Raw genomic sequence first — 11,441 nt, 5'->3', positions numbered from 1 at the left:
GGGTCGTTATTCTGGATGATGGTACAATAAAATAGGTAACGTTCTTTTTTCTAAAAAGTAACTCTTCAACTGTATTTAAGTTAATCTCAATATCATATTAATCTTTTACTTGATCATCATTTTTAAATTTTAATAGCGTTTGGATTAGTCATTGTAAGTTTACTCGGACAAACTAGTTTTTCTAATCTAAACCCTAAATAAACTATAATATGGTTGGTGAATTGAATTTCATAAAACCAAGTCTAAACCAAATTCAAACCGAAATGTAAAATAACAAACCGACCTAGAGAAAAAGAAGAAAAGAGTGGAAAGAATGGCGGAGCAGTAGCACGCATCGCTGGCTGTTTTCTCGTGAGCACGAGCTTCTCATGTTCCATTGCTTGAAGATTAAGTTGAACAACGAGAATGTTCATCTACCATTGCTACTCGAGTTTTCTCGTCAATGGCGATTACCATCACCGATGGTGTCTGTCCCATCTTCTCCTCAGGTTCAAGAAGACCTCATTTTTCCTACTTGAAGTCAAACCAACGGCTGACCTCCATCGCGCTTGGACGTCTCAGGGATGGATCAAAAGTGACAGCGACGGTGAATCCGTATTCAGAAACGGAAGCGGCGAGGCCGGAGGAGAGGAAGAGTTTGACGGACTTTTTGGCTGAAGCTGAAAATTTCTACATATCAGAGGGGGGAGATGGAGGTCCACCTCGGTGGTTCTCTCCATTAGAATGCAGCTCACGCGCTCCAGGATCTCCTCTTCTCCTCTATATACCTGGTTCGTCCTTTTTAATATTGCTTCTGAAAGAAACGTGTGTCTCAAGTTAAAGAAACTACAGGGATCGATGGTACTGGATTAGGGCTCATTCGCCAGCATAGGAGACTTGGAGAGTAAGTAATGTTTGATACTAACTTTACTCAATCTTCTTTCTAATCTCATTGACTTTTTTGATCATATATAGGATATTCGACGTATGGTGCCTTCACTTTCCAGCCACGGATCGTACACCTGCTCGAGGTGCCTTCTTATCTGTTGTTTCATTACCGTTTGCATAATCAACTCTATTATTAAACTTGTTTTATGTAAATTTTCAGACATTGTGAAAATCATAGAGAGGACAGTTAGGTCAGAGTACTACCGTTCCCCAAATAGACCTGTTTATATTGTTGGAGAATCTGTGGGCGCTTGTCTTGCTCTAGATGTTGCAGCGAGTAACCCTGATATTGATATTGTCTTGATTCTTGCTAATCCAGGTAAAAGGATACTACTCGCTTTCTCTTTATTCTCTTGTCTTGTGCTCATTTTAAGACACTCTTTGATGCAGTCACACGCTTAAACAACTTCATGTTGCAACCTTTATCGAGTCTACTGGAAATATTGCCCGACCAAGTTCCCAGCTTGATGGAAGATAATTTTGTGTTTAGTGAAGGTGAAGTATCAACTCCTTGTATATTCTTCCATGTGTATGGGTGTAAAGATGCAACAGACTAGGTTTCAGTGTCAGGTTCTGCTTGAAAGTCAGGACTAACGGTATTTTGTTATTATAGGTTATCATCAGTATGCAGCAATGTTCGAGAGTATGCTGAATGAAACTGTCACGCAGGTGGGTGGAGGACTCTTAGGAGACATCTTTGCAGCCTCAGCTAATCTGCCTGTAAGACTCTATTTTAGGAGAACAAATCATTTATTGCATGTGTTGTACCATAGTGTTTAACTAGTAACTATTAACAGACTCTGGCTAGGATCTTTCCCAAGGAAACACTTCTATGGAAACTTCAACTGCTTAAGTCTGCTTCAGCATCTGCTAAGTCCCACATGTACACAGTCAAAGCCCAAACCCTGATACTTCTGAGGTTCATAAACTTCTCTGTTTTCATTATTAAATTACAAGTTGAAGTCCAGCAATATATTCGCTTGTAAAGAAGCTGAGTTGTAGCTATAATACGTTGTCTATGGATATTGCAGTGGACGTGATCAATGGCTACTGAACAAAGAAGACATTGAAAGACTCTGTTGTGCATTGCCGAAATGTGAAGTCCGTGAGTTTGAGAATAATGGACAGTTCCTCTTCTTGGTAAGGTGCTCTTTATGTTATACAATTTCCAATAAATCGTTAGACGGTAATTAAACGCTTTTGTGGGATATGTGTTACTAGGGGGGCACCTAGATGCCGTTTTTAGAACAATTAATTTATAGATTCACAACATCTTGCTGCATTTTGAGTCCTATTTCAGTGAAGTGATGAAGCAAATCTAGTCTCTAGCAGTCTTTAACCAATATAGAGACTTCTTGCATCATCAAGATTGTGTTTGGTTTACTAATGAACAGCTCGATTGTTTCTATATATGTTAGGAGGATGGGGTAGATCTGGCGACCATCCTTAAGATTGCCTATTATTATCGCCGTGGGAAGAAACTTGATTACATTTCTGATTACACTCTGCCTACTCCCTTTGAGCTCAAAGAGTTTGAACAATCACAAAGGTAAGTGATTTCAATCAACACAGTATCCTGTAAGTAAATACTGAAGTAGTATTATTATTTTTCTGTGGCTCAGATTGCTAACAGCTGCTGTTTCTCCAGTATTCCTCTCAACTCTAGACAACGGTACAGTAGTAAGATCACTTGCAGGAATACCTTCGGAGGGACCTGTTCTGTATGTTGGTAACCACATGTTGCTTGGTCTCGAACTGCGTCCAGCAGCAATTCATTTCTTGAAAGAGAGGAACATTATCTTGCGTGGCCTTGCACATCCAGTGATGTTTGCCAAAAAGATAGGCTCAAAGCTCCCTGATATGCAGATGTTCGACTCGGTTCGGATCATAGGCGCAGTTCCCGTCTCGAATACCAATTTCTACAAGCTGCTTCGTTCAAAGGCTCATGTAGTCTTGTATCCTGGAGGTGTCCGCGAAGCCTTGCACAGAAAGGTAACTTAATTGATTGTGTTTCCTCCATGTTTTTGCTCTGACACATTTTCTGCAGGGTGAAGAATACAAGCTGTTCTGGCCTGAACATTCAGAGTTTGTCAGGATCGCATCTAAGTTTGGAACAAAAATCATTCCTTTCGGCGCTGTTGGAGAAGATGATCTCTGTCAAGTAAAGCACAAATCTCTTCTTCTTTCTAGTTTTTGTTTCAATCAGTAACTTTGTTGGAGTAATGGAATAATATCACAGATGGTTTTGGATTACAATGATCAAATGAAGATCCCTTTCTTGAAGAACATCATAGAAGAGATAACACAGGACACTATTAAGCTGAGGTATATTCAATCTCTTTTCAAGATTGTATATATATAGTAATGAAAATCTGGTGGTGATAAAATATGATCAGGAATGATGAAGAAGGCGAAGTGAGGAACCAAGATTTGCATATGCCTGGACTAATTCCAAAGATACCGGGAAGGTATTACATATACTTTGGGAAACCGATAGAAACAAAAGGTAGAGAGAAAGAGCTAAATGATAAAGAGAAAGCTCATGAGGTTTACTTGGAGGTCAAGTCTGAAGTAGAAAGGTGTATGACCTATTTGAAGACCAAAAGAGACAGTGATCCTTACAGAAACATATTCCCCAGGCTGCTTTATTACCTCTCACATGGTCTCTCTTCTCAAATCCCAACCTTTGATTTCCCAAATCATTAAACTTTAGCTACTAAACCTCCAACATGAGATAAGTGTTGTTTCAAACAAAACCTTTTATTTGATATACCTGACAATGACTATCATTAAATCTTTGATAACTTACCAAATAAGGAAAAAAATGTAATACAACTTCGGAATCAGAGTTTCAAATATCTTGGAATTTCTGGGTAATGATACTCCAGAGATATCTATGGAGGCATAGTACAATAAGAAGTAATCATCACCAACACTATGGAAGCTTCTGTGATTTTGAAGAGATGTTTCACCAGCAATACTAAGAATGGCAAAGAGAGAACAGGTGTGAGTCAAATGTAAAATGTGTTAATTTCTTTGGCTTGATCGTTGTGAGTAGTATATGAGACGTGATTAGTTTGCCCATACGAATATCTTCGAAAGAACCCATCAATGATCTTTGAATGGGACGTCCACTCAAGCTTCTACCGAACCTTTTACATATATTGAGGAACCATTTATGGGATGCAGATCACTGGAGTCGAGTAAAATGATAGATGAAAGTTTTACAACATTAACGAGACTAACCTCCTTCAAGAATCATGGCTTTTGTACCCATTATTCGGTACTAAATTTTCGGATTGGTTTCAGTTCAGTTCTTCACATTCTCAGATAGTTTGTCCAACCCTTGGTTTAATAAACTGGCCCATTGTCAGTGACATGAATATTGTGACTTTCTCATAGAGATAGAAATAATATTCACGATTGTCTTTAAACTACCAAAATAATAATTATGGATTTTGTAAGGCAACATTTCCTCTAATTTCTCAATTTCCTTCTCCTAATTTTCAGAAAACGACAACTAAATTCTTTTCAAAGTTACAAAGATATGTAAGGGAAACAAAAAACAGTATAGTGCTACAAATTAGGAGATTCAAAAAACCAAAGAACTACAAAATATCAGACTTGTATATTTTACTTTCTATATCAGAATTGATGAAGATTTCGCAGTTCCAAGGTTACAAAAACACAGTGTTTGTTTGTTACCTCCTATTTGACCGCTCTGGGAAGCAGCTTCCCCGACCCGAGACCGAGACCGAGAGAGCGATCTGAGATTCATCAGAGACGCTGGAGTTAGAGGCAGAGGCGGTGGAGAGACTACTCTGTCAGTGTCAGGAAAGGGTTGTTCTCTCTGGTTTATCGAAGGTATGGAGTAGCTTCTTGGTACAACCAAAGGTGGAAACGGAAGTGGTGATGCTACAATGTTCTTGGACACAGCTACATTGCTTCTTTCTTGACTCCAAGCGGAAACAGGAGATGAGTGACTAGTCAGAACAGGAGATTTAGAGCGTCGTGGAGGAGCAGATTGACCCGGTGGTCTTGGAAGCTCATGGAGTTCGTTGATCCGCGGAGAAGAAGCAAGAGGAGGTGAAGCCGCAGGAGACATCCTTGGAGAAGATGAGTGAGCCTGCGCCGGAAATGGAAGACGGGTTGAGGATGGTTTGACCGGTCCAGAAAATGCGTGCTGAGTAGTTTCTGAAGGACGAGGAAGACGAGAATAGAGGTTGCTTTCCACATCTTTATGAACTGTTTTTATGGGTTCAAGCGGAGATGAATGCCATAAGTGTGCTCTGTGGTTTGCTTGCGTGAAGATTGATGAGGACCTTGAATCGACAGGAGTTGGTAATACGTAAGTGTTTGCAGACTTCTCCTGTGGGAACAACGGTGCTGAATGGCTGCTATTTCTGCGATCTTGGTATGACATTGGGTTCTCTTCTCTATGATCTGCATTTACCTTCATCGATCCATGTGGTGTAGGTAGAGCTTCTACTCTCTGCTCAGTTGTTATGTAGTCAAAGCTGAGTTCTCCATCTCTGTTAAAATGTCGGTCATCATCATCCTCACTACATTCCATTTCGTTCTCGTTATCAGAGAGCTCACAGTCGATGTGTTGTCTCTCCGCAGCAATTCTGACTTGTTGCTCTACTGCCTCAAGTGATTTTAGACCAGCCAAGAATAGATGCTTCTATGAAAATATATAAAGAAATAAAAGAAAGCATAAGAGACACTAGTTGTGCAGATCAGTTGCTTACAAACATAGTAACCTAAGGTACCTGAGCAGTGTGGTGGCGGGCTGCTTGTGTGAGGAGACTTCGAGCTTGTCCTTCCTTTAGGGATTTTAATCGGAAAATGCACAAAGTGGCCTCGTCTTGTAGCTCATCACGGGCAGTTTCCAACTGTGGGCGTATAAGTCTCTCCCCTTTACTGCCCTTAAGGTGCACCTTGTCTTTCACATGCTCCATCACCATGTTCTTAACAACGTCTCTGTAAGTTAAGACTCAAGACGTTTAGGCAAAAAATAATCAAAACAAATACTGAGAAAGGAAAATACTACATTGCAGGAGATAACTGACCTCTTTTCTTCACATTGTTGCTTCATATCCTGAGAGGGAAAGAAAAGAAAAAGATTAGCAGATCTTTATCAAGGTTTTGTTTCGTCAATTTGGTCCTTTTTTAACCCTTACTTTCCTTATCTTTGAGTTATTTCCGTTTTATGATTATTTCCTTATCTTTGGGTTTTAACTATTAGGAATAGGTTTTATTACGACGGTTTAAGAGTTCTATATAAAAAACTCTCTTATGGCTTTTGTAAGATACGATTTGATTAATAAGAAGTTATAAGTTTTAGGTTTTAAAAGAGCTTTGCAAAAGGCACTGCGAAGAGTATTTGTGCCCCTTTCATTGTTTTCGAAGCTTCCTTCGAATACAAGTTACCAAGTTTGAGATCAAACCCTTGATCTCTGACTCTCTATCACTAAAGCTAGAGCATACCTCCACGGTTCTAAGGTCACTAAGAAGTGACTCTGACGGTCGTGTAATGGTCTTGAATATTTGAGAACGCTGAAGGAAAAAAAGCAAAACAAGAACTTGTCTCAGTTTGATCACAATTTATACATACAGCTTCAGGGAAAGTACAAGGGTGCAACACACAACATACATAAGTGTCGACGAGTTTCTGAAGCTCAAACTGAACTTGACCCAATTTGAGCAAAATTCTACCTTCAGAAGAAAGAAACAATGTTACAGCATGTCAAACAGGACACAACAAAACATCCATCCATGACGGATGAATCTTCAAAAAAAGAAAAGAAAACAGACTTACCACTTTCTTCATCGTTATGAGGAGAGATTTGCTCCAAGCATGAACCCATCTCCCCCAATGATTCAGAAAACTCTGACAAATAAAACAAAAATGTTAACCAGAGTGGATGATAAAAAGTTGTAGATATATTTTTTACCATAAGCGCTATTGGCAGTGGCAGCAGCAACAGAGAGTAATCTATCATAACTCTCTCTCATTTCTTGCATATCCTGGAATCAACAATTATACACCACATATATCCAAATTATAAACAAACATTTTTAACCTCATTTATCATTATAACCAAATTTAATGAATCATCCAGTCTAATTCCGGAAACAAAACAACCAAGTAACTAACTAACACCAGTTAGCATTTTTAATTTTTTACCATAACTAACTAAGTAACTAACTACATGTCAAATTCAACTAATGGGTTTAAAATCTCATCTACAAAATTTGTACCTTGGAGGCTCGAGCAAGGCCATCAATCTGTGCAGTGGGGAAAAGCTCTTCAATATTAACCGCATCGACCTTGGTGGGCAATGCGAATCTCCTTAACCTCCCCAACGATGCTTTCATCATATCTCCCGGTAACCCTAATCAATCAGAACAAACTCCTCTACAAAATTCAGAGACTTACTAACAATATGAGATTTCGAGAGAGAAGTGAGATTCAAGTATTGTGTTCAATGAAAGAAAGAAAAAGCTCAAAAAAGTTTCCTTTTTTTGTTGGTCAAAGAAAGAAACAGATCCAACCGCCGGAAAGACGGAGACGAGACCAATATTGGGGAAGAAATCTCACGCGTGTAAGTAATGACCAACGGTTCAGATTTGATCATTTACATGTGGCCGAATCTCAACTGATATTAAAGGTCAAAAGGTCAAAAGGTCAAAAGTTTTATGACAGTGCCGACACGTCATCATTTTGGATTTGACCGGAAGATGGTCAAACATATCTGCTTGTTGTTTTCGTCAAGGAGTTTAGATTTGAACATTTGAATTCTGATGTTGATTTCAATTGGATCACATAAATTATATGACTTTGAATACGACTCGCTTGATCATCATGAGAACAAGTAATCGATATCATCGGAGCATTATGATTACGACTCATATTATTACTTTATTAGGACTACGGCCAATAGTTTTTTTTTTTTTTTTAATAATATTAATTATATTAATTATTCTGAATCGGGCATTGGTTAAAAAAATTACAAGTACACACCGGATAAAATAGAATCGAATTGAAGGGAAATCAAAAGAAACCCCTAATACTAAAGACACTATGACTGTCCTCTATGCATCCTTCTCTACTTGGCTTGTTTCTACCAATAGTGCAATGTTGAAAGAGCTCGATGTATGATGTATGATGTATGATGTATGTGTATGCCCGTGTGTATATGTCATTTTCTTTTCATCTTGATCTTATTTATATACTTGTTGTAACCAGGCCATCTCAATGTTAATTTGGGGTCTGAGCTGAAAAAAATATTAGAGCTCTTTTCTTTAAAGAAAAGAAGAGGAACTCGACCACTTTACGCAAAAAAAAAAAAAATTGATAAAATTTGGGCCCTAATCGAAGCTTAAGATTAGAAAAATTGTAATGGACCCTGTGCAAATGCACTCCCAGCACAGGACCAGAGCCGGACCTGGTTGTAACACCCGTATTTTTTAAAATAAATAATAAAAATAATAATCTTGAAATCCTCATTTATTAATCCTCGTGAATCGTCTCTACATTCCATAAATCCAATAAATAGCCATAAATCAAAAATTAACTAAAAAAAAGAAACCTTAAATCCAAATAACATGATAAATCCTGAAAATATCGATAAAAGCATAAAAACTGCAAGTCTGAAAAAGAAAGAAATAAAACTCTCAAAGCACCAATTCGATAGCAATCACTCAAGCCCGTCGGTCTCACCTGAAAGGAGGAATAAAAGAGGGGTGAGCTGAGGTATGAGATGCTAAACCGCAAACCACTGACTCAGTACATAGCACTACGACCATGTAGACCTAGCTCTAGCATGAAACAAACACAGTGTCTAATACACCACATAAAACATCAAATGTGCTGATAGTGCATAAATAGATCACACACCCCGCATTCTCCTTATACGGATATAAATATATAACTCTATGCGCCGCTAGTACAAGAGTCCTTCCTTGTACTCCGCAATCTCCTATGCGCCGCTAGTACAAACGTCTTTGTACCCCCATAATCCCCATACAATGCGCCGCTAGCATAGACGTCTATAAGCCCCACAATCTCCATACAATGCGCCGCTAACACAAACGTCTTTATGTCCCGTAATCTCCACACAATGCGCCGTTAGCACAAATATCTTTGTGCCCCGCAATCTCATAACAGACTTATAAATACATATATATATATATATATATATATATATATATAACAGTTCTTTAACTCATTCAATTCAGTCAACCGTTGAATCTTCTATTATCATATTTCCAATTTAACAAGCAAATAATAACTAACAAACAAGCAAGACTCTCAAACAGCTTCGATTCACAGAGACGGATCATGTTTCGAAACTAAACTTTCCATATTAGTAGTACTAAACTAGCACGGAATTTAACGGAGTAGTCCTCATCTTAGCCAATATCAGAGAACTGGAAGCAGATCGGCTCCAGTGCGACGTACCTCCTTTCCTCACACGAGATCAAGCTAACAGTCACCAGCTGATCATGACATGAGAAACAAAAATAATAAAAGAAGGAGATACAAGATGAATAGGAGAGGCATGAATCATAGGAGAGATCAAGGAATAAGAAGATGTGGATGGCTTCATAGGCATACGGCTAGGGCTTTTCTATTAGGGAAAAATGATATATACGATTATATATAAGTCTTGGTTTAGGAAATTGTTTGGTTCAATCCAAATTAACTAAAGAGAAAAATCAAGCCAACTGGTTAAGGAAACCGGGTCGTTACACTTGTCTTTGTTGTTGTTATCTCCCATATACTTTTCTCCACTTTTTGTTTGATCTTGCTGATCTCGAGACGGTTTTCATTCTTGTTACTGCTAATACCAAAATCATTTGGAATATTCACTGATTTGTTTCAATTATGTGAAGTTATCTTTATTAACTTCTTATTTGAAATCCTCCTATTCTCAGGTTGAAATCAAATAGATTGATCATCGATTTTGACATCACACATTCTTCTAATAGATACCCCGGGCCGAGTTGGGATTTGGTCTAACAATTGTCCACTCAGTTTTTAAAGGGTCTTATCGTACTTTAAGGATATAATCTTTTCGATGTCCATATCTCCCTATACATGAGATAATCTTACTTGGAATGATTATCTTTTACGAGAGAGTTTTTTCTATTCCATATCCAAACTGTTTCTTTGAAAATGCTGATATTATTCAGTATTATTCTCGACAAGTTTCTCTCGAGATCCGGAGGTGTTTTGGTATAAATTCATGCATAGAAAACCATATCCGCTATCCCTTCCTTCATTCTTTTCGACACTCCGTTAGTAATGTCTACCAGAAGAATACCCACTTTATGTGACTCCGAGAGGAATCAAAACATAGGTCAATGTTTTGTTGAATGAGATTGATGTATGATGTACATGTATTCATGTGTGTGTATGTCCTAATCTTCTCGTATTGATCATCTTTATATACTCGTCTATATTGTTGTTGTCCCTGATATATCCTCCTCCACTTGCTTGCTTGATCCCGCTGATTTCATGACTGTATTCGTTCTCGTTATTGTGAATACCGGAATCATAAGGAATATTCGATGATCTGTTTCAATTACGCAAGGTTATCTTTATCGAACTCCTATTCAAAATCCTCCTACTCTCAGCTCGAAGCTAGATAGATCGATCATTGACTTCGACCTTACGCATTCTTCTAATAGATACTCCGGACAGAGTCGGAATTTGGACCCAACGTAATCCATATAACCAAAAGTGAAAGTGAAATGAAATTACCATCTTATAACATTTCAAATTAAATTTTGGACAATTTACGTTTTAATATACATTATAAAGAAGGCAAAAAAAAAATCAACATCAACTGTATAAAAAAGGGAAAAATGATTGAAATAGCAACTGAAATTGATTTTGTTTACACAATGTTTACCGGATAGAAAATATATTATATAATGTCTATAACAATAAAACATAATGGACGACAAAAAAAACAATAAAACATAACTAGGTTAAGACTCGCGCCTTGCGCGGAATGAATATTATATATAAATTATTTTATGTATTATTTTGAAATAATAAATATATATTGAATAATTAAAAATTTAGTAATTATTACGTATATAATTAAATTGTTGCAAATACATAAATAAATTTTATTAACCCAGACAAACATTTTTTTCTATTTTATATGGTATAAAATTAAGTTTAAATGATATTAACATAGATATATAGTACATTTTTAATATTGACATATATTAAAAAATATTGTATACTCATATTATTTTTGATCATTTGTATTTCTGTATAACAAAATTTTTAAATCACTTATAACAATAAAAAATTGTGGGATATTTAATAATTTTAGTAATTTATAATTTTAAAAACATTCAATGCAAAGTTTAAAATCTAAGTATTAAGTAGTCAATATTTGCTCATAATATTTATCAAAAAAAATTCAAAGCAATTTCGAAATTAAAATACTTGTGTATTTTATATGGTATATATTTTATTTTTTTTAAAT

General features: G+C 36.9%; 2 protein-coding genes across 5 annotated transcripts; one reads left to right on the top strand and one right to left on the bottom strand.

Annotated features, from left to right (window-relative positions):
* Positions 1-426: 426 nt before the first annotated feature.
* LOC106296235 (acyltransferase-like protein At3g26840, chloroplastic) lies at positions 427-3,889 on the top strand. The gene is made up of 13 exons (XM_013732317.1): positions 427-770; positions 832-883; positions 955-1,010; positions 1,088-1,246; positions 1,318-1,422; positions 1,541-1,647; positions 1,725-1,846; positions 1,959-2,067; positions 2,346-2,476; positions 2,550-2,919; positions 2,975-3,088; positions 3,167-3,252; positions 3,324-3,889. Exons 1-13 carry the CDS (start codon positions 443-445, stop codon positions 3,631-3,633), a joined length of 2,049 nt encoding a protein of 682 aa, XP_013587771.1. The 5' UTR covers positions 427-442; the 3' UTR covers positions 3,634-3,889.
* A 102-nt stretch (positions 3,890-3,991) lies between these two features.
* Positions 3,992-7,524, bottom strand: LOC106296237 (uncharacterized protein At2g33490-like). 4 transcript variants are annotated; one of them, XR_001261169.1, is made up of 10 exons: positions 7,192-7,524; positions 6,885-6,957; positions 6,749-6,820; positions 6,584-6,645; positions 6,418-6,486; positions 6,000-6,028; positions 5,700-5,910; positions 4,633-5,611; positions 4,174-4,272; positions 3,992-4,079 (listed from the first exon to the last, which is right to left on the bottom strand). XR_001261169.1 is itself a non-coding variant. In XM_013732319.1 (9 exons), exons 1-9 carry the CDS (start codon positions 7,309-7,311, stop codon positions 4,238-4,240), a joined length of 1,650 nt encoding a protein of 549 aa, XP_013587773.1. In that variant the 5' UTR covers positions 7,312-7,524; the 3' UTR covers positions 4,121-4,237. The 4 variants fall into 4 exon arrangements, 3 of the variants coding, with proteins under 3 accessions (XP_013587773.1, XP_013587774.1, XP_013587772.1); XM_013732319.1 differs by lacking the exon at positions 3,992-4,079 and having other exon boundaries at positions 4,121-4,272; XM_013732320.1 differs by lacking the exon at positions 3,992-4,079 and having other exon boundaries at positions 4,245-4,286.
* Positions 7,525-11,441: the final 3,917 nt, after the last annotated feature.

This window comes from Brassica oleracea, chromosome C6 (genome assembly GCF_000695525.1).
Source record: "Brassica oleracea var. oleracea cultivar TO1000 chromosome C6, BOL, whole genome shotgun sequence".
NCBI lineage: Eukaryota > Viridiplantae > Streptophyta > Magnoliopsida > Brassicales > Brassicaceae > Brassica > Brassica oleracea.
The sequence above is the reverse complement of the archived record's forward strand: the minus strand, read 5'-3'. Positions and strand labels throughout refer to the sequence as shown.